This window comes from Trematomus bernacchii, unplaced genomic scaffold, assembly GCF_902827165.1.
Source record: "Trematomus bernacchii unplaced genomic scaffold, fTreBer1.1, whole genome shotgun sequence".
Taxonomy (NCBI): Eukaryota; Metazoa; Chordata; class Actinopteri; order Perciformes; family Nototheniidae; genus Trematomus; species Trematomus bernacchii.
Window position 1 is genome coordinate 363,708 of NW_022987705.1, and position 21,293 is coordinate 385,000.

Genomic DNA, 21,293 nt, shown 5'->3' on the forward strand with positions numbered 1-21,293 from the left:
TTATCACAGAGACCAGAACCAGGTTTACCACAGAGACCAGAACCAGGTTTATCACAGAGACCAGAACCAGGTTTACCACAGAGACCAGAACCAGGTTTATCACAGAGACCAGAACCAGGTTTATCACAGAGACCAGAACCAGGTTTATCACAGAGACCAGAACCAGGTTTACCACAGAGACCAGAACCAGGTTTATCACAGAGACCAGAACCAGGTTTACCACAGAGACCAGAACCAGGTTTATCACAGAGACCAGAACCAGGTTTATCACAGAGACCAGAACCAGGTTTTTCACAGAGACCAGAACCAGGTTTATCACAGAGACCAGAACCAGGTTTATCACAGAGACCAGAACCAGGTTTATTAGAGACCAGAACCAGGTTTATTAGAGACCAGAACCAGGTTTATTACAGAGACCATAACCTGGTTTATTAGAGAGACCATAACCTGGTTTATCACAGAGACCAGAACCAGGTTTATTAGAGAGACCAGAACCTGGTTTATTAGAGAGACCAGAACCAGGTTTATCACAGAGACCAGAACCAGGTTTATTAGAGAGACCAGAACCAGGTTTATTAGAGAGACCAGAACCAGGTTTATTACAGAGAGCAGAACCTGGTTTATTAGAGAGACCAGAACCAGGTTTATTAGAGAGACCAGAACCAGGTTTATCACAGAGACCAGAACCAGGTTTATTAGAGAGACCAGAACCAGGTTTATCACAGAGACCAGAACCTGGTTTATCAGAGAGACCAGAACCAGGTTTATCACAGAGACCAGAACCTGGTTTATCACAGAGACCAGAACCAGGTTTATCACAGAGACCAGAACCAGGTTTATCACAGAGACCAGAACCAGGTTTATCACAGAGACCAGAGGAGAACAGGATCAGAAAACAGTTACTGCTGAGGATCAGGTCCAGGATCAAGATCAGGATTCTGGTTCTGAAGGGTTCTGTACTGGTTTTGGTTCATTGGGGTTCTCCAGGGATTCTTTGAGGTTCTCCAGGGGTACTTTGGGGTTCTCCAGGGATTCTTTGATGTTCTCCAGGGGTTCTTTGAGGTTCTTCAGGGGTTCTTTGAGGTTCTCCAGGGATTCTTTGATGTTCTCCAGGGGTTCTTTGAGGTTCTTCAGGGGTTCTTTGAGGTTCTTCAGGGGTTCTTTGAGGTTCTCCAGGAGTTCTGGACTCAGTTTCCGGGTCTCAGCGATGAGGCGCTTGACGCCGACGATCCATTGGCTGACCTCAGTCACATGATCCACCATCAGAGACAGGTGACGCTCATCAGCAGAATCCCACTGACCCATCTGCAGATCTGGGAGAGAGACAGGTGAGAGTGAGACAGGTGAGAGACAGGTGAGAGTGAGACAGGTGAGAGACAGGAGAGAGACAGGTGAGAGACAGGTGAGAGACAGACAGGTGAGAGACAGGAGAGACAGGTGAGAGAGAGACAGGTGAGAGACAGACAGGTGAGAGACAGACAGGTGAGAGACAGACAGGTGAGAGACAGGTGAGAGAGAGACAGGTGAGAGAGAGACAGGTGAGAGACAGACAGGTGAGAGACAGACAAGTGAGAGACAGACAGGTGAGAGAGAGACAAGTGAACGTGAGACAGGCGAGAGACAGACAGGTGAGAGACAGACAGGTGAGAGACAGACAGGTGAGAGACAGACAGGTGAGAGACAGACAGGTGAGAGACAAACAGTTGAGAGTGAGACAGGTGAGAGACAAACAGTTGAGAGTGAGACAGGTGAGAGTGAGACAGGTGAGAGACAGACAGGTGAGAGACAGACAGTCGAGAGTGAGACAGGTGAGAGACAGACAGTCGAGAGTGAGACAGGTGAGAGACAGACAGGTGAGAGACAGGTGAGAGTGAGACAGGTGAGAGACAGACAGGTGAGAGACAGACAGTTGAGAGTGAGACAGGTACCCAGAGTCAGGCTCTCCATGCGTCTCCTCACTGGGAGGCTGAGCCGCCCCCCCCTCCAGCTGACCTCCAGGAGGCGGAGCCTCTTCGCCACGTCACTGCACACCTGATCCTGGAGAGGTCACACAGAGGTCAGAGGTCACACAGAGTTCTATATATTATATGTATATATACTTGTAATATATATATTTAATGACAGAGCTGGTCCTCACGCTGGCGTTGTGTCGGCAGGCGCTCAGCGCTCGGTTCAGGACGGACATCACTCGCTCTGCATCAGGCTCACTCTCTGATTGGCTGCTGTCCGCCTCTCTCTGGCCTCTCATTGGTCCCAGAGGGGGAGGGGGCGTGGCCACACAGCTGGCAGGAGGGCGGGCTGTGAATGAGAGGGGAGGAGTCTGCTGTCAATTACGCTTGTTGCTATGATGAAACATGCTTCTCCTCCTGCTGCTTACCTGGGTGCAGAGGGGGCGGGGCCACAGCACCTGGAGGCGGAGCCAGAGGGTCGGTGGAGGGAGGAGGCGGGGCCACATTGCCTGGAGGCGGAGCCACATCGCCTGGAGGTGGAGCCAGAGGGTTGGTGGAGGGAGGGGGCGGGGCCACAGCGCCTGGAGGCAGAGCCAGAGGGTTGGTGGAGGGAGGGGGCGGGCGGGGCACCGGAAAACCAATCAGGGTCGAAGAGTTAGAGTTGATACTGTTCTGTAAACATTCTTACACTGCTGCATTGAAGCTAGGCTAAGCTAGGCTAAGGGAAGCTAGGCTAAGGGAAGCTAGGCTAAGCAGAGAGAGTTCCCACCCACCCCCCGCCTGAAACGCCTCCATCAGACTTCTTTGATTACTTCCTCATAGTGACATCATTACAGAACTTTCGCGCTGCAACACATTGTACGTGATAGGCTAAGGGGCGGGACATCTCTAAGGTGTTGACCAATCACAACAGAGCCTTGCCAGCTAACCAATCAGAGCAGACTGACTCTGGTTTCAGACAGAGGGTGAAAAGAGGTGCTGCAGCACAGGATGTATGATGATCTCAAAATTCTGATATTTTTCTGAAAACAATAAAATCTGACTTTTTTTTCCAAAAATGTAAGAATTCCGACTTTTTTTCAGAGCCGACCAGCTAACCAATCAGAGCAGCACTGGTTTCAGACAGAGGGTGAGCAGCAACACTGAAGCAGGTACAGCTTGAAAGAAGGTGTTGTTTACCTGCTCTCCGGGTCAGGAGGCTCCTCTGAGGCCCGCGGGCCTTCTGGAGGCCGTAGGAGAACTGGGGGGGGTCGTTCCAGCCCCTCTCCTGGTTACCTGGGCAACGAGAGAGACAGGCGAGTGTCAGAGAGACAGGTGAGTGTCAGAGAGACGGACAGGTGTGTCTAACCCCTAGATTCCACCGGGTCCGTCTGCGGCGCGTTACGGGCGCGTTACGGCTGTGCCGCGGTGCTCACGGCGATCGCGGCGATCGCGGCCACTCTAGTCAATGGGCGGCGCGTTACGGCTCAGAAGCGTCCCAGAAGCGGCTCGGCGCAGGGCTCCTCTAAAATTAGGATCGAATCCTATTTTTGTCGCGGCGCAGCCGTAATGTAAGGTCGGGCAGGCAGGAAGTGGAACTTTCAGAGCATATATAGCATATATATATAGATATATACACACACAAACTAATTTTGCAGACCCTATCCCTCCGTAGTCTTTCAAGTAGGAGGAGAAATGCCAGCGTTCTCCTCCGGTTTACAGGCACTGTGTAAATTATATATATAGAATAATTATGATGATGAATGCATTTTTTTAACACTAAAATACAGCAACACATCTTTGATTCATGTCGTTTATAACTGGAATATTACAGTTATTATTAACTTTGTCTGTACAAAGTAGCCTGTCCAGGAAATATGCCCAAATCAACAAAAACTGCGAGCCGGCAGGCAAGACGCTCCGCTTCTGAAATGCTTCTGAAACGCGCCTGGTAGGGTATGACGCCGGAGGAGGCCGGACCAAAACCGCAACGCGGCGCAGACGGACCCGGTGGAATCTAGGGGTAAGAGAGACAGGTGAGTGTCAGAGAGACAGGTGAGTGCCAGAGAAAGAGACAGGTGAGTGCCAGAGAGACAGACAGGTGAGTGTCAGAGAGACAGGTGAGAGTGAGAGAGACAGGTGAGTGCCAGAGAAAGAGACAGGTGAGTGCCAGAGAGACAGACAGGTGAGTGTCAGAGAGACAGGTGAGAGTGAAAGAGACAGGTGAGTGACAGAGAAAGAGACAGGTGAGTGCCAGAGAGACAGACAGGTGAGTGTCAGAGAGACAGGTGAGAGTGAGAGAGAAATGTGAGTGTCAGAGAGACAGGTGAGAGTGAGAGAGACAGGTGAGAGTGAGAGAGACAGGCAGTTGTGTGTCAGAGAGACAGGTGAGTGTCAGAGAGACAGGTGAGTGCCAGAGAGAAAGACAGGTGAGTGCCAGAGAGACAGGTGGGAGTGAGAGAGACAGGTGAGTGCCAGAGAGACCGACGAGTGCCAGAGCGACCGACAGGTGTGTGTCAGAGAGACAGGTGAGTGTCAGAGAGACAGGTGAGTGTCAGAGAGACAGGTGAGAGCGAGACAGACAGGTGAGTGTCAGAGAGACAGGTGAGAGTGAGAGAGACAGGTGAGTGTCAGAGAGACAGACAGGTCTGTGTCAGAGAGACAGGTGAGTGCCAGAGAGACAGACAGGTGAGTGTCAGAGAGACAGGTGAGAGAGACATGTGAGTGTCAGAGAGACAGGTGATCGTCAGAGAGACAAGTGAGTGCCAGAGAGACAGACAGGTGAGTGTCAAAGAGATAGGTGAGAGTGAGAGAGACAGGTGAGTGTCAGAGAGACAGACAGGCGAGTGTCAGAGAGACAGGTGAGTGTCAGAGAGACAGGTGAGAGTGAGAGAGAAAGGTGAGAGTGAGAGAGACAGGTGAGTGTCAGAGAGAGACAGGTGAGTGTCAGAGAGACAGGTGAGAGTGAGAGAGAAAGGTGAGAGTGAGAGAGAAAGGTGAGAGTGAGAGAGAAAGGTGAGAGTGAGAGAGAAAGGTGAGAGTGAGAGAGAAAGGTGAGTGTCAGAGAGACAGACAGGTGTGTGTCAGAGAGACAGGTGAGTGTCAGAGAGACAGGTGAGTGCCAGAGAGACAGGTGAGTGTAGCCCCCTTGCCAGCGATTTTCTCTCTCTCTAGTTTAGCATACTCAGCCTGGTTGTTGGCCCGCTAATGGCGCATTTCCACCATGGCGCAGAGCGCGGTTTAAGCGTGCCGTGTCGTGCCGGGCCCGTTTTTGGTTGCGTTTCCACTAGGCCTAGTTCCAGCCCGGGGCTACTTTTTCACCTTTTTTCTGGCCCGACAAAATCGTGGTTCTATCGGGGCCAACAAACAGGGCTGAGTCGGGCTGAGTTTGCTAAACTAGAGAGAGAATCGCTACAACTACAACAAGATGAACATATTTGACCGTGATTTAATTGTAATACACGTTTCAAAATGATGCCGAAGTAACAACATACTGATACCGGTTAGTAAAAACCATGAATTAATGCTTTGACAAGTCTGCAGACAGACGGCAGGCGAAAAACCTTTTAAAATGCGTGTTTTCTAAATGGAGATTGGCTAAGCTAACGCAGTATATGCTCCGACCGTCCGCACTCACAACAACGGCCTATACAGACATAAATAAACCAGCGACTGTACTCGCCATGACACAGACAGTCTGTGGTTTGCACTTCTTTCACTTTTGTCTAGTTTCTGAACAGATATGAGGAGCTGTGAGCTCTGAGTGCTAACAGCTAACGGCTGTGTTGTTTTTCTGGGGTGCTCATTGAAGATGACGTCACGGCTCCGCCTACACTGCGTTACCATAGATACTACCCCAGTTCCTAAACTATAGTGGAAGCGCAGCATTAAAGTGAGCCGGGCCTAACAAGGCCTAACAAAACCGTACTAAGTCGAGCGAGGCCTGCGGTGGAAATGCGCCATAAGATAAGAACCTCCATTTAATGGGGCCAGAAAAACTGTGAAATAGAACCCGCTAGCCGAAACTACGCCAAGTGGAAACGCAACCAAAAACGGGCCGTCTCTGTGTCCCTGCAGAATGTATCACAGCTCTTAGTGTGTGTGTGCTCGCGCTTTTGTGCGTGCTCGATAGTGCACATCGGACAGCACCTCAGCACCCCCACTCAAAATACCTTCCCGCGCCTCTGTCCACCTCCCAATTAAAACATGTTCATACAATACTAAATACATTTGAAGCCTTTTTATATAAGCTGTCCACCATGTCAATACGTTTCTCTGTTTGTAGTGTATTGGTCTTTTGTAGAGGGCAGCAAACTGGTGTCCTCCCCACAGCCCCCCCCATCTGAAACATGTTCCCACGGCTATGTTCCCTGCAGTATACAAAGTCATTCAAACTAGCTGCAGCTTTACCAGCTTTGAGAACACTTTAGTGATCAATCATTATAAAACATATCATATATATTATTCTGAAATAGACCAATCTGCACAATGACTACTTTTACTGTCGCTACTTTCACTATATTTTGATGAATACTTTTCTACTTTCACTTGAGGAACATTTTGAATGCAGGACTTTGACTGAAACAGAGTATTCCTACACTCTGGTACTTCTACTTTTACTCAAGTACAAGATCTGAGTACTTCTACTTTTACTCAAGTACAAGACCTGAGTACTTCTACTTTTACTCAAGTACAAGATCTGAGTACTTCTACTTTTACTCAAGTACAAGATCTGAGTACTTCTTCTTTTACTCAAGTACAAGATCTGAGTACTTCTACTTTTACTCAAATACAAGATCTGAGTACTTCTACTTTTACTCAAGTACAAGATCTGAGTACTTCTACTTTGACTCAAGTACAAGACCTGAGTACTTCTTCTTTTACTCAAGTACAAGATCTGAGTACTTCTACTTTACTCAAGTACAAGATCTGAGTACTTCTACTTTTACTCAAGTACAAGATCTGAGTACTTCTACTTTTACTGAAGTACTAGACCTGAGTACTTCTACTTTTACTGAAGTACTACACCTGAGTACTAGACCTGAGTACTTCTACTTTTACTGAAGTACTAGACCTGAGTACTTCTACTTTAACCATATTTTGATGATAACACTTTTCTACTTGGTCTACTTCTCTGTGATGCTAACTGTTAGCTCTTTAGCATCACAGAGACTAATGACGTGTCCCCGTCTCTCACCTGGTTTGATGTACCTGTCCTCCATGCTGGCCCTCCGGCTGTATCTGTATCTGTATATCTCTGTATCTGTATATTCACAGTCTGTAGTTCCTCTGTGTTCAACAGTATATAAACAGCTGCTGCTGCTACCAGCTAAGCTAACCCGAAAAGCTAAGCTAAGCTAAGGTAAACAACAGAGGCTTTTAAAGTGACTCTTGAAACTAATGTTAAATTAGAGCAGCCAGCCAATCCGGGAGAAACAGCGAGTCAATATCAGAGTCAACAACACGGAGCACTTCCGCTCAGACTTTCAAAATAAAACACGTCATCAGTTTCTAATGAACCATAAGAGGGGAAGATAAACATCAGAGCTCATTAATTCACTGCTTGTGACTCATGTTTGTTGTTGTTGTTGTCATATTGGTGCATTATGATGAATGTTTGCGTGTCACAATTCTCTTTAGGCTTTTACTTTGAAGGAGTCTTGGCGGGAGTTCCTGTGATGTTTTTGAGCTTAACGCACTCCTGCCGGGAAAACATTTCCGTGCCACGTGGACACCTCTGTCATCCTGCTGTGACGTCACAGGCACTAGTCAGGTGATCAGCCGTTTAATATCCCTTATACATATGATAAGTATGTTTATAAAACTCTCTTTAGAGTAAGATACATGCTGGTTATGCCTGTATACAGTATCTAAGTCACATACATACATCTGCAGGGTCCTATTGAATGAATTACAATCAACATTAAACAACAACAACAACAACATTAAAATGATGTTATTATTTACCATAACACCCGTTTTTACGGAATGACTCATGTTAAAGGGTTCTATTATACAGTGAAGGTCGAGAGAGGAGGGCGGGGAGAGGGGGCAAGAGAGAGAGAGAGGGAGAGAGGAGAGAGGAGGACGGGGAGAGGGAGGAGAGAGAGAGAGAGGAGGACGGGGAGAGGGAGGAGAGAGAGAGAGAGGAGGACGGGGAGAGGGATGAGAGAGAGAGAGGAGGACGGGGAGAGGGAGGGGGTGACGTCACGTTAGGTGGGGGAGGAGAGAGAGAGGAGAGAGAGAGAGAGAGAGGAGAGAGAGAGAGGAGGGCGAGAGAGAGAGCAGAGGGCGAGAGAGGGAGGAATACGAGCATCCTTCATCAGACTGAGGAGGAGACGCCGGGACGGACACCAACAAAGAAGAAGAGACGGATGTTACTGAGAGACGCTGTCCTCAATCTAGACCTGAGAGAGTGTGTGTGTGTGTGAGAGAGTGTGTGAGTGAGTGAGTGAGTGAGTGAGTGTGTGTGTGTGTGTGTGTGTGTGTGTGTGTGTGTGTGTGTGTGTGTGTGTGTGAGATCAGCTGATTGGAGCACAAATGTTGGAAGGCGGAGCCATGATGGGCAAAGATTACATGCTGGCCATCCTCATAGTGAACTATGACGGTGAGACACACACACACACACACACACACACACACACACACTAACACACACACACACACACACACACACACCACACACACACACACCACACACACACACACACACACACCACACACACACACACACACACACACAGACAGACAGACAGACAGACAGACAGACAGACAGACTAATCCTGCTGTAAGAGGACTGTTGTTGTTGTTGTTTTTTACATGTTTGTTTCAACACTAAAGTGAAAATGGGTCGTTGGGGGCGGAGCTTCCTGCTGTGCACACGATGACATCACTTCCTGTCACCTGACACCTGTCGTTGCCCCCCCCCCCCCCCCCCCCCAGGACAGAGAGGACAGACTCCCAGGGAGAGGACAGAGAGGACAGACTCCCAGGGAGAGGACAGAGAGGACAGACTCCCAGGGAGAGGACAGAGAGGACAGAGGACAGACTGAGTAGTTATTGACCCTCTCTTCTTCTGCAGTGTGTATTATTGTCAGTGGATCAGCTGACTCAGTGTTATGATCTCATTAATGATTCAGAGTCCTGCAGTCTGACATCACTGAGGACACTGTGTCTCTGAGGACACTGTGTCTCTGAGGACTCTGTGTCTCTGAGTCTCTGAGGACTCTGTGTCTCTGAGTCTCTGAGGACTCTGTGTCTCTGAGTCTCTGAGTCTCTGAGTCTCTGTGTCTCTGAGGACTCTGTGTCTCTGAGTCTCTGAGTCTCTGAGTCTCTGAGGACTCTGTGTCTCTGAGTCTCTGAGGACTCTGTGTCTCTGAGTCTCTGAGTCTCTGTGTCTCTGAGGACTCTGTGTCTTTGAGTCTCTGTGTCTCTTCTGTGTGTCTGAGTCTCTAAGGACTCTGTGTCTCTGAGGACACTGTGTCTCTGAGGACACTGTGTCTCTGAGGACTCTGTGTCTCTGAGTCTCTGAGGACTCTGTGTCTCTGTGTCTCTGAGTCTCTGTGTCTCTGAGGACTATGTGTCTCTGAGGACTCTGAGGACTCTGTGTCTCTGAGTCTCTGTGTCTCTGAGTCTCTGTGTCTCTGAGGACTCTGAGGACTCTGTGTCTCTGAGTCTCTGTGTCTCTGAGTCTCTGTGTCTCTGAGGACTCTGAGTCTCTGAGTCTCTGAGTCTCTGTGTCTCTAAGGACTCTGTGTCTCTGTGTCTCTGTGTCTCTGAGGACTCTGTGTCTCGTGAGTCTCTGTGTCTCTGAGTCTTTGTGTATCTGTGTCTCTGAGGACTCTGTGTCTCTGAGGACTCTGTGTCTCTGTGTCTCTAGAGGACTCTGTGTCTCGTGAGTCTCTGTGTCTCTGAGTCTTTGTGTATCTGTGTCTCTGAGGACACTGTGTCTCTGAGGACTCTGTGTCTCTGTGTCTCTGAGGACTCTGTGTCTCTGAGTCTCTGTGTCTCTAAGGACTCTGTGCCTCTGAGGACTCTGTGTCTCGTGAGTCTCTGTGTCTCTGAGTCTTTGTGTATCTGTGTCGCTGAGGACTCTGTGTCTCTGAGTCTCTGTGTCTCTGTGTCTCTGAGTCTCTGTGTCTCTGAGTCTTTGTGTATCTGTGTCTCTGAGGTCTCTGTGTCTCTGAGTCTTTGTGTATCTGTGTCTCTGAGGACTCTGTGTCTCTGAGTCTCTGTGTCTCTGAGGACTCTGTGTCTCTGAGTCTCTGTGTCTCTGAGTCTTTGTGTATCTGTGTCTCTGAGGACTCTGTGTCTCTGAGCCTTTGTGTATCTGTGTCTCTGAGGACTCTGTGTCTCTGAGTCTTTGTGTATCTGTGTCTCTGAGGACTCTGTGTCTCTGAGTCCCTGCTGAATGTATCACAGCTCTTCAGGTGAGTCTAAATAAAGTGTCTTTATGTCCACTGTGTGGACAGACAACATCTGGACGGACCAGAACCTGCAGCTGGACCCTGACCTGCCTCCAGGCTGGAGGACCATCAGAGACTCAGCTGGGACGTATTACTGGCATGTCCCCAGTGGAGACACCCAGTGGACGCACCCCCGCACCTCACCTGCACAGGTACACAGGTACACACACCTGTACACACACAGGTACACAGGTACACACACAGGTACACATGTACACAGGTACACACACAGGTACACACACACACAGGTGCTCACACAGGTACACACACCTGTACACTAGGGCTGCTCGATTATGGCAAAAATCATAATCTCGATTATTTGGGTCAATAATTGTAATTGCGATTATTAAATGCGATTATTCATTGACTTTGAAAACATCCATTTATTGAACTTTAAAACAAATACAAATAATAATTTGAACTTTTTAACTGTTGAATTATTTGTTCACGGTAATCAACTGAAAAACCAATACAAAATCAAATCAAATAAATTATACATTCATGTCTACATTTAAATAAATAATATCAAAATAATAAATACCAATAAACAAGATCAACAAACATGTTGCAGTGCACGGTCACAACCTGAAAACTCCTTACCATATAGCCAACACTTTGGTAAAACATATTCAACATATTCTACTCAGTTAAACATTAAAGGCTGGCCCACCGTCATGGTCCAGAAGTAACAGGAAATAAATGTTGAACTACAATTTAAGACCAAATAAAAATGTGTTGGCCTCCATGGCAAATGCTGGTAGGGCTGCTAGAAACACCAGCCTGTTTACATGGTCTGGTTTCAGGGATGAGCGCAGCCGGTGACAATACTGCCACCTGTACTGAAGACTAGGGCTGCTCGATTATGGCAAAAATCATAATCTTGATTATTTGGGTCAATAATTGATATGAGACCCCAAGCCTGTTTTTCAGGTTTCAGGCTCGAAAATGACATGCCCAGAACAAATTACTATAACTTCATTTCTAAAAGTGTTAAATTAATAATCTTTTTTCTCAAAGCAAGGTTACATCTGTGAGTTGGATGTAGAAGTGTCAGAATCAATATAGATGTTTCTGTGTCAGAGTAAATTCAGATGGAATATGGTAAAAAAGTGTACATTCTTACCTCCGCCTAAAAAAAACCCATTACTTATAGGGAAAACCACCCTTGGATGATGGGATGGTAGACTAAAAGCTTTAGGAATCCAAAGTATATCATATAATAAGTACCCTGTATCAAGATTGAGGCAAAACAAGTGAGAATTTACCTTTTTAGAGAGATTTAGGGAAAAAAAAGTCCAGGCGTACTAAGCTTTGGGCACATTTGGGCACATCTGGTTCCATTTGACCTTTTTCAGGTACCAGACTGTAAAAATCATTTTATAACATTGAATCATCACTATAGTTATTCATTCCATAAAAAAAAAAGAAAAAAAAAGAAGATTATTGTAAAATGTAACCTGCTAATTATTGTCATGGATTTGAAAACTGATGTTGTTTATTTGCTATGTTCTGGCTGCTAGCTCAGTGAATTCTTGCCTGCAGTGATGGGGTGTATACCCATGGAATCTGTGGAATCTCAGCTTTCAGATGATGTGTTGTTTGTGCAGAAAGTATGAATTATAAATGATCATTTTTGTGAGTTATGAGCAGAAATAGCATTAGTCCGTCTTTGCTAAGGGCTCATTGAAAGGCTTCTTGTGGGAATTATTATTATTATTTTTTTTTTTCTTTTCGTATCGTCAGTTAGCTGAGTTTCTTCCCGTCAGCTGGGTGTGGAACATTAATAGTTTTATAAATTACACTTCAGAGATCACACTGGTGCTAGCAGATGTAGCATTTTCGGACCCTTCGGCGGGTCCGTGGGGTTTAACAGGTTAAAAACGATTATCCATTTACTTTGAATTTTTTTTTTAACAGTTGATTACCCTGAACTTTAAGTATAATTCAACTGAAAAACCAAAAAAAAAAAAAGTAATAATAATACAAAAATAATCGTTTTATTTCGATTACGTTATTTTTGTAATCGTTACAAGCCATAATCGTAATCGCGATTAAAATACGATTAACTGAGCAGCCCTACTGTACACACACAGGTACACACACAGGTACACACACAGGTACACACAGGTACACACACAGGTACACACACAGGCACTCACACAGGTACACACACAGGCACACACAGACACACACACAGGTACACACACAGGCACACACAGGTACACACACACAGACACACACACAGACACACACACAGACACACACAAAGACACACACACACACAGACACACACACACACACACACACACACACACACACACACACACACACACACACACACACACACACACACACACACACTGTAGTTTAGATCCCCATAGGTGTGTTTACCTGTGTTTAACGCAGTCTTCTTCTGTGGTCAGCAGGAAGAGGAGACACACAGAGCAGCTGAGAGCAGGTACACACACACACACACACACACACACACACACACACACACACACACACACACACACACACACACACACACACACACACACACACACACACACACACACACACACACACACACACACACACACTCTCTCTCTGATTGTGTCTCTCTCTCAGGTGTTCCTGGCATGAAGACTTCCTGTCCAACGACCCCAGCTCTAAGGTAAACCTGAGACTTCCTGCTGTCACCTGTCTCTCACCTGTCTGTCACCTGTCTGTCACCTGTCTCTCACCTGTCTGTCACCTGTCTCTCACCTATCTGTCACCTGTCTCTCACCTGTCTCTCACCTGTCTGTCACCTGTCTGTCACCTGTCTCTCACCTGTCTGTCACCTGTCTCTCACCTATCTGTCACCTGTCTCTCACCTGTCTCTCACCTGTCTCTCACCTGCCCTCTCCTGTCTCTCACCTGTCCCTCACCTGTCTCTCACCTGTCTCTCACCTGTCTCTCACCTGTCTCTCACCTGCCCTCTCCTGTCTCTCACCTGTCCCTCACCTGTCTCTCACCTGTCTCTCACCTGTCTGTCTCTCACCTGTCTGTCTCCTGTCTCTCACCTGTCTGTCTCTCACCTGTCCCTCACCTGTCTCTCACCTGTCCCTCACCTGTCTCTCACCTGTCTCTCACCTGTCCCTCACCTGTCTCAGTGCTTCTCGGTGCGGTCTCTCGGCTGGTTGGAGGTCCAGGAGGACGATCTGTCTCCGGGTCGCAGCAGCCTGGCTGTCAGTCATGTGATCCAGCAGCTGTCTCGCTGCAGCAGCCCAGAGCAGAGAGACAGGCAGGGAGCCTGGGGGGAGGTGAGACAGCCTGTCTGTCTGTCTGTCTGTCTGTCTGTCTGTCTGTCTGTCTGTCTGTCTGTCTGTCTGTCTGTCTGTCTGTCTGTCTGTCTGTCTGTCTCTCTAACTGTCTGTCTGTCTGTCTGCAGGGTCGGGAGATGATGCTCGTCCTGAAGAAAGACACTCTCTCCCTATTGGACCCTTTAGACCACACCCCACTTCACTGTCAGCCAATCATTAACATCAGAGTGTGGGGGGTCGGCTGCAACAACGGCCGGTGAGCCAATCAGATGCTAAGCTAGGCTAACAGCCCCCCCCCCCCGCTACCATTCTTTGTGCTAAGCTAGGCTAACATTCCCCCCTGTTTCTACTATTTGTGCTAAGCTAGGCTCACATTCCCCCCTGTTGCCTGGCTTTGTGCTAAGCTAGGCTAACAAAGTTAAACTAAAACAAACCTGTCTGTCTGCTCTCTTGTTTGTCTCCCTCTTTTTGCACTAAACCTGTCTCTCTCTCTGTCTCTTGAACCCGCCCCCCCCCTCCCACCTGCAGGGACAGGTAACCTCTCACCTTTACCTCCCACAGCTAACAGCTAACAGCTATCAGTGAGCTGTCGATACACAACACCTCATTCTCAAGTTTCACCATCAGTGTGTGTGTGCGTGTGTGTGTGCGTGTGTGTGTGCGTGTGTGTGTGTGTGTGGGGTGCTCAGGGACTTTGCCTTTGTGGCGGGCGATAAGGACAGCTGTGTTCTGAAGTGTCACGTATTCCGCTGCGACGCTCCGGCCCGAACCATCGCCTCAGCGTTGCACGAGATGTGCTCCAAAGTCAGTGCTGAGTGTTAGCTTAGCATGTTAGCATCCCCTCAGGTGTGATGCTCACAGTGTTAGCATGTTAGCACCCCCTCAGGTGTGATGCTCACTGTATTAGCATGTTAGCATCCCCTCAGGTGTGATGCTCACTGTATTAGCATGTTAGCATCCCTTCAGGTGTGATGCTCACAGTGTTAGCATGTTAGCATCCCCTCAGGTGTGATGCTCACTGTGTTAGCATGTTAGCATCCCTTCAGGTGTGATGCTCACTGTGTTAGCATGTTAGAATCCCCTCAGGTATGATGCTCACTGTGTTAGCATGTTAGCATCCCCTCAGGTGTGATGCTCACAGTGTTAGCATGTTAGCATCCCCTCAGGTGTGATGCTCACTGTGTTAGCATGTTAGCATCCCCTCAGGTGTGATGCTCACAGTGTTAGCATGATAGAATCCCCTCAGGTGTGATGCTCACAGTGTTAGCATGTTAGCATCCCCTCAGGTGTGATGCTCACTGTGTTAGCATGTTAGCATCCCCTCAGGTGTGATGCTCACTGTGTTAGCATGTTAGCATCCCCTCAGGTGTGATGCTCACAGTGTTAGCATCCCCTCAGGTGTGATGCTCACAGTGTTAGCATCAGCTGAGCATTAAACAGGTGTTTCCTCTGCAGATGATGTCAGACCAGACACTGATGAGGCCGTCTCGCTCTCTGACGATGGACAACATCTCACCTGAAGACCTTCCCCGACAAGGTGCCTCATCTGAGCTCTGACATCACCTGCTGCGCTCTGATTGGCTGCTGACTCTCTGTTGTCGTTTCAGTGGAGTTCCTGGAGGCGGTGCGGCAGCAGGAGCAGAAGTTTGAGGTTCAATACATCGGGAACCTGCCGGTGTCCAGAGCCATGGGTAGGAGGGAAACACACCTGAACACACCTGAGCACACCTGTACACACCTGAACACACCTGTATACACCTGAACACACCTGGACACACCTGAGCACACCTGTACACACCTGAACACACCTGTATACACCTGAACACACCTGAGCACACCTGTACACATCTGAACACACTTATACACTCCTGGACACACCTATACACACCTGAACACACCTGTATACACCTGTACATACTTATACACACCTGCACATTCATTTATGATGAATTGGAAATGGGGGACCCTGATGTAAACAAGACGAAAGTCTTTCTCTGGTCTGCATCCCCTTAACAATTGTATGTTTTGAGCTGTACTGTACTGTACCCAATATACAAGCTGTTAATAAACTTTTCAATCAATCAATCAATCAAACACACCTGTATAAACTTGTACATACTTATACACACCTGAACACACTTATACACACCTGGACACACCTATACACACCTGAACACACCTGTATACACCTGTACATACTTATACACACCTGAACACACTTATACACACCTGGACACACTTAAACACACCTGAACACACCTTCCTCACCTATTTTTTCACTTTCAGAATGTTTTGTAGCCTTTTCATTTCCCTGAGTAACCCTGCCGCACCTGAACTCTCACCTGAACTCTCACCTGAACTCTCACCTGAACTCTCACCTGTGATTCTCCTCAGGTATGGAGGTGTTGAACCGAGCCATAGAGAGCATCCTGAACGCCACAGACCGAGAGGAGTGGGAACCAGCAGTGATCCATGTCACAGACCACATCCTGTCCCTGTGGAGGGGAGAGGTACACCTTTACCTGTCAGATACACCTTTACCTGTCGGATACACCTTTACCTGTCGGATACACCTTTACCTGTCAGATACACCTTTACCCGTCAGATACACCTTTACCTGTCAGATACACCTTTATCTGTCAGATACACCTTTACCTGTCAGATACACCTTTACCTGTCAGATACACCTTTACCCGTCAGATACACCTTTACCTGTCAGATACACCTTTATCTGTCAGATACACCTTTACCTGTCAGATACACCTTTACCTGTCAGATACACCTTTACCTGTCAGATTACATCCAGAGATGTAAAAGTACACAAATCCTTTACTCAAGTAGAAGTACACATCCTTTACTCAAGTAGAAGTACACATCCTTTCCTCAAGTAGAAGTACAGATACTCGTGTTTAAGATACTCTGGTGAAAGTAGAAGTACTGACTAAACTTCTTTCCTCAAGTCAAAGTAAAGAGGGCTTTGAAATGTACTTCAGTAAAAAGTACCCATAACTAGCAGCTGTTTTAAAGAGTACCTGACCTCCCTTTATATTAATAGAACAATAATGTCATTGTTAGCTAATGAATGTTTCCATGCTGAACAACGGCAACATGACAACGTTTTCATTGGTCCCTCTTCTTTAGAGAAGACCAGGAAATGATGGATACACGGATCGTGTTCAAATCAATAGGCACGCAATGACTCTAAATAATAATGATCACGCCACCAAACACACATTCAAACTAAAGGAACCAGCCTGTTTGGAAAATGTAAGAAGTAGAAAGTACAGGTATTTGTGTTCAACATGTAAGAAGTAGAAAGTACAGGTATTTGTGTTCAAAATGTAAGAAGTAGAAAGTACAGGTATTTGGGTTCAAAATGTAAGAAGTAGAAAGTACAGGTATTTGGGTTCAAAATGTAAGAAGTAGAAAGTACAGGTATTTGTGTTCAAAATGTAAGAAGTAGAAAGTACAGGTATTTGTGTTCAAAATGTAAGAAGTAGAAAGTACAGGTATTTGTGTTCAACATGTAAGAAGTATAAAGTACAGGTATTTGTGTTCAACATGTAAGAAGTAGAAAGTACAGGTATTTGTAGTAAAAAGTAAAAAGTCGTCAGAAAAATAAGTAGTGGAGTAAAGTACTGATACCAGAAACATGTTCTTAAGTACAGTAACAAAGTATTTGTACTCCAGCATCCTGGTACCTCTGTCAGGTGACAGTGGTTCTCCTCTCTGATTGGCTCCTACAGGAGGGGGAGGAGCCTCTGTGGGAGTGTCAGGTACGCCTCCTCACCTTCCTGGGCGTCGGCCACGACTGCCACACCTTCGCTGTGATCTGTGACGGGGGGGCGCAGCGCTTCGAGGCTCACGTGTTCTGGAGCGAGCCGGACGCAGGGCAGCTGTCTGAGGCCGTGCAGGCGGCGTGCATGGTGAGGAGCACCGGCCAATCAAATGATTTCTGATAATCCATAAGCATTAAAACTGCTTTTCCGTTTCCAGATGTCAAAGCTAGAGATAGGTCCACTCTGATGCTAAACTGCATGTGCGAAGCCCCCACCTTTTCGTTTCACAATGAGTGTTTGTGGGGGAATCCCCCTTCGATTCTATTGGCTCTAACGGTCAGAAAGAGGTGTCAACCATCAAAATCGACCAATGGGTTCCAGAGATATGGAAAATCCACCCAAATGACCCCAGAAGTGGTTTCTTTTTGCTAAATCTCTCTAAAAAGGTCAAATGTCACTTGTTTTGCATCAATCTTGATACAGGGTACTTATTATATGTTGTACTTTGGATTCCTAAAGCTTTTAGTCTACTAACCCATCATCCAAGGGTAGTTTTCACTATAAGTAAAAAATGTTTTTGGACGGACACTACAATTTATGTTCAATCTGAATTTTCTTTAAAATAAAAAACATCTATATTGATTCTGACTTTTCTACATCCAACTCACAGGTTTATCATTACTTTGAGAAAAAAGATTATTAATTTAACCCTTTTAGAAGGGAAGATATGGTCATTTGTTCTGGGAATGGCATTTTCGAGCCTGAGACCTGAAAAACAGGCTCAGGGCTTAACAGGTTAAGGTGCATACCGCCACCCCCGGAGTCGGCTTGACTCGGTTTGCATTTATAAAGAATGCATAAATGTGTTTAATCGTTAATGTCAGATATGTACTAAGTAAATACATTTGTTCCTGCTCAAGATTAGATTCAATTTGATTGTTATTGCACATATTACAGGTACTGAGACAACGAAATGCAGTTTAGCTTCTAACCAGGAGTGCAACAAGCAGTAAAGTGAAAAGTAATGTACACAATCTACAGAATAAAATATAGAATGAATTGAATGATGAATAAACAGTGAGGGGTATGAATACACTAGATACACAGCAGCCTGTGAGCAGTATGAACAGTGTGTATGAATACACTAGATATACACAGCAGCCTGTGAGCAGTATGAACAGTGTGTATGAATATGCTAAGATATATAAAGTAACGGTAAGCAGTGCAAGTATAGTATAAAATATATAGATATTAATTTCATGATGATAAACATTGTGGAACAATGATGAAAAATGTGAATGGAAGTGGCGACGTAAAACTGACACAAAACAACAACACACTTTTGCGGAGCCAATGGAGAGTTTCATCACCAGCACGGGGTAAAAACCACCAATGAGTGCTCAGCTCGAGATACCAGCGAGTCGTTTCCCATCAAGCATTTAGCTTCCGCAGCTCGTGGAGAGAAACTGCGCCGCCTCGTCGCGCCTCGCTCTCAAGTCTGCGGGCGTCTTTGTCCCGCGAGATTTCAACGTCTCATGTAGGCGAGCCTCCAGAGCAAGTCGGACAAAATGACTAACCATCATGCAACGCACTAGCAAGACGTTGATCGCAATTGCGCAGGTTTGCGTCGGTCTCGCTCGTCTCAAACAAGCCTATTATCTCTCACTTCCTGTGTACAGGTGTATTACCTCTCACTTCCTGTGTACAGGTGTATTACCTCTCACTTCCTGTGTACAGGTGCAGTATCAGAGGTGTTTGGTGGCGCAGACCCCCCCCCCGAGGATGAAGTCATGGAGCGTGACCCCAAAGGTCAAGAGGAGGAGCTCCCTCCCACCCCTCCCCCCTCTCCCCCCCCTCCCCCCCCTCAGCAGGAAGGGGATGAAGGCGTTCCTCCAGACGTTCAGGAAGCAAGCCGCCTCCTCATAGTGGAGGGGGGAAGGGCCACAGGGGGGCGGGGCGGGGCCTCAGGAGACCCCTCCCCCTGCTGGTCCCAGCGAGTCATCAACAGCTGTGTTTGGTTAGCTTAGCAATGTGCTAGTTGTGTAATCTCTCTAAACTGAGGGGAAAAAAGTGCAGAGCTGCACACCTGATGGTTCAACACCACCGGAGAGTTAGCATGAAGCTATCAGGGAGCTTACCTAATGTCAACATGGTGCTAACGTGAAGCTAATAAGGAGCTAACATGAATCTAAAGTGATGCTTGCTTGACTCTAACTGACGCTAGTGTGATGCTAACATGGAGCTGAGCTAATGTGATGCTAACATGGAGCTGATGTGATGCTAACATGGAGCTAACTTGATGCTTTAATGGAGCTTACGTGCAGCTAAAGTGATGCTAACATGGAGCTTACATGCAGCTAAAGTGATGCTAACATGGAGCTTACGTGATGCTAACATGGAGTTAACGTGATGCTAACATGGAGCTAACATGATGCTTTAATGGAGCTAACGTGCAGCTAAAGTGATGCTAACATGGAGCTTACGTGATGCTAACATGGAGCTTACGTGATGCTAACATGGAGTTAACGTGATGCTAACATTGAGTTAACGTGATGCTAACATGGAGTTAACGTGATGCTAACATGGAGCTAACGTGATGCTAACATGGAGTTAACGTGATGCTAACATGGAGTTACACCCGGAGCTGACGTGATGCTAACATGGAGCTGATGTGATGCTAACATGGAGTTAACGTGATGCTTTAATGGAGTTACACCCGGAGCTGACGTGATGCTAACATGGAGCTGATGTGATGCTAACGTGGAGCTGATGTGATGCTAACGTGGAGCCAACGTGATGCTAACATGGAGTTAACGTGATGCTTTAATGGAGTTACACCCGGAGCTTACGTGATGCTAACATGGAGTTAACGTGATGCTAACATGGAGCTAACATGATGCTTTAATGGAGCTAACGTGCAGCTAAAGTGATGCTAACATGGAGCTTACGTGATGCTAACATGGAGCTTACGTGATGCTAACATGGAGTTAACGTGATGCTAACATTGAGTTAACGTGATGCTAACATGGAGCTAACGTGATGCTAACATGGAGTTAACGTGATGCTAACATTGAGCTAACGTGATGCTAACATGGAGTTAACGTGATGCTAACATGGAGCTAACATGATGCTTTAATGGAGTTAACGTGATGCTAACATGGAGTTACATGGAGCTGACGTGATGCTAACATGGAGTTAACGTGATGCTAACATGGAGTTACATGGAGCTTACGTGATGCTAACATGGAGTTAACGTGATGCTAACATGGAGCTAACATGATGCTTTAATGGAGCTAACGTGCAGCTAAAGTGATGCTAACATGGAGCTAACGTGATGCTTTAATGGAGTTAACGTGATGCTAACATGGAGTTACATGGAGCTGACGTGATGCTAACATGGAGCTGACGTGATGCTAACATGGAGCTGACGTGATGCTAACATGGAGCTAACGTGGAGCTAACGTGGCAGGCTAACTTCATGATGTTATGCTACTCAGGATGCTCATATCTAAATGTTTAGAGGAAGATGCTAATGATGAAATGAGTTAGCTGACCGTAGATAAATCAACGCTACCTGTTCCCTACCTGTTCCCCTACCTGTTCCCTACCTGTTCCCTACCTGCTGTCACCATGGTAACCTGTCACCATGGTAACCTGGGACGGCAGGTAACAGGTTACCATGGTTACGGCATGATGCATGAAGAAGCAAGATTACAGCAGTTTGAGATCAAATAATAAATAATAATAAACTAATAAACGTTCAACAGAATTGATATCATGATTGCTTTTAGAAAATAATAAATGAACTAAAGTTAGTGTCATGAGAAACGTTGT

The 21,293-nt window shown here is 46.7% G+C and overlaps 2 protein-coding genes across 2 annotated transcripts; one reads left to right on the top strand and one right to left on the bottom strand.

The window, feature by feature from the left end:
• Positions 1 to 607: 607 nt before the first annotated feature.
• sra1 (steroid receptor RNA activator 1) lies at positions 608 to 7,354 on the bottom strand. Its single transcript, XM_034140476.1, has 6 exons — positions 7,126 to 7,354; positions 3,129 to 3,224; positions 2,378 to 2,530; positions 2,138 to 2,298; positions 1,929 to 2,037; positions 608 to 1,313 (listed from the first exon to the last, which is right to left on the bottom strand). Exons 1-6 carry the CDS (start codon positions 7,148 to 7,150, stop codon positions 931 to 933), a joined length of 927 nt encoding a protein of 308 aa, XP_033996367.1. The 5' UTR covers positions 7,151 to 7,354; the 3' UTR covers positions 608 to 930.
• Positions 7,355 to 8,204: 850 nt separating this feature from the next.
• apbb3 (amyloid beta (A4) precursor protein-binding, family B, member 3) lies at positions 8,205 to 19,385 on the top strand. Its single transcript, XM_034140323.1, has 13 exons — positions 8,205 to 8,535; positions 10,400 to 10,545; positions 12,820 to 12,851; positions 13,004 to 13,049; positions 13,531 to 13,680; positions 13,809 to 13,936; positions 14,209 to 14,214; positions 14,370 to 14,484; positions 15,136 to 15,217; positions 15,288 to 15,371; positions 16,075 to 16,190; positions 17,427 to 17,606; positions 19,197 to 19,385. Exons 1-13 carry the CDS (start codon positions 8,469 to 8,471, stop codon positions 19,383 to 19,385), a joined length of 1,341 nt encoding a protein of 446 aa, XP_033996214.1. The 5' UTR covers positions 8,205 to 8,468.
• Positions 19,386 to 21,293: the final 1,908 nt, after the last annotated feature.

What these genes read in the sequence shown, in the direction of transcription:
- sra1 (XM_034140476.1), bottom strand. Translation starts at nt 7,150, where the DNA reads ATGGAGGACAGGTACATCAAACCAG. An exon ending in GGACAGGTACATCAAACCAG is followed by an intron (nt 3,225 to 7,125) that starts GTGAGAGACGGG and finishes CTCGTTGCCCAG; the next exon opens with GTAACCAGGAGAGGGGCTGG. An exon ending in CATGGAGAGCCTGACTCTGG is followed by an intron (nt 1,314 to 1,928) that starts GTACCTGTCTCA and finishes TCTCTCTCCCAG; the next exon opens with ATCTGCAGATGGGTCAGTGG.
- apbb3 (XM_034140323.1), top strand. Translation starts at nt 8,469, where the DNA reads ATGTTGGAAGGCGGAGCCATGATGGGCAAAGATTACATGCTGGCCATC. An exon ending in CCCGCACCTCACCTGCACAG is followed by an intron (nt 10,546 to 12,819) that starts GTACACAGGTAC and finishes TGTGGTCAGCAG; the next exon opens with GAAGAGGAGACACACAGAGC. An exon ending in GGCAGGGAGCCTGGGGGGAG is followed by an intron (nt 13,681 to 13,808) that starts GTGAGACAGCCT and finishes GTCTGTCTGCAG; the next exon opens with GGTCGGGAGATGATGCTCGT.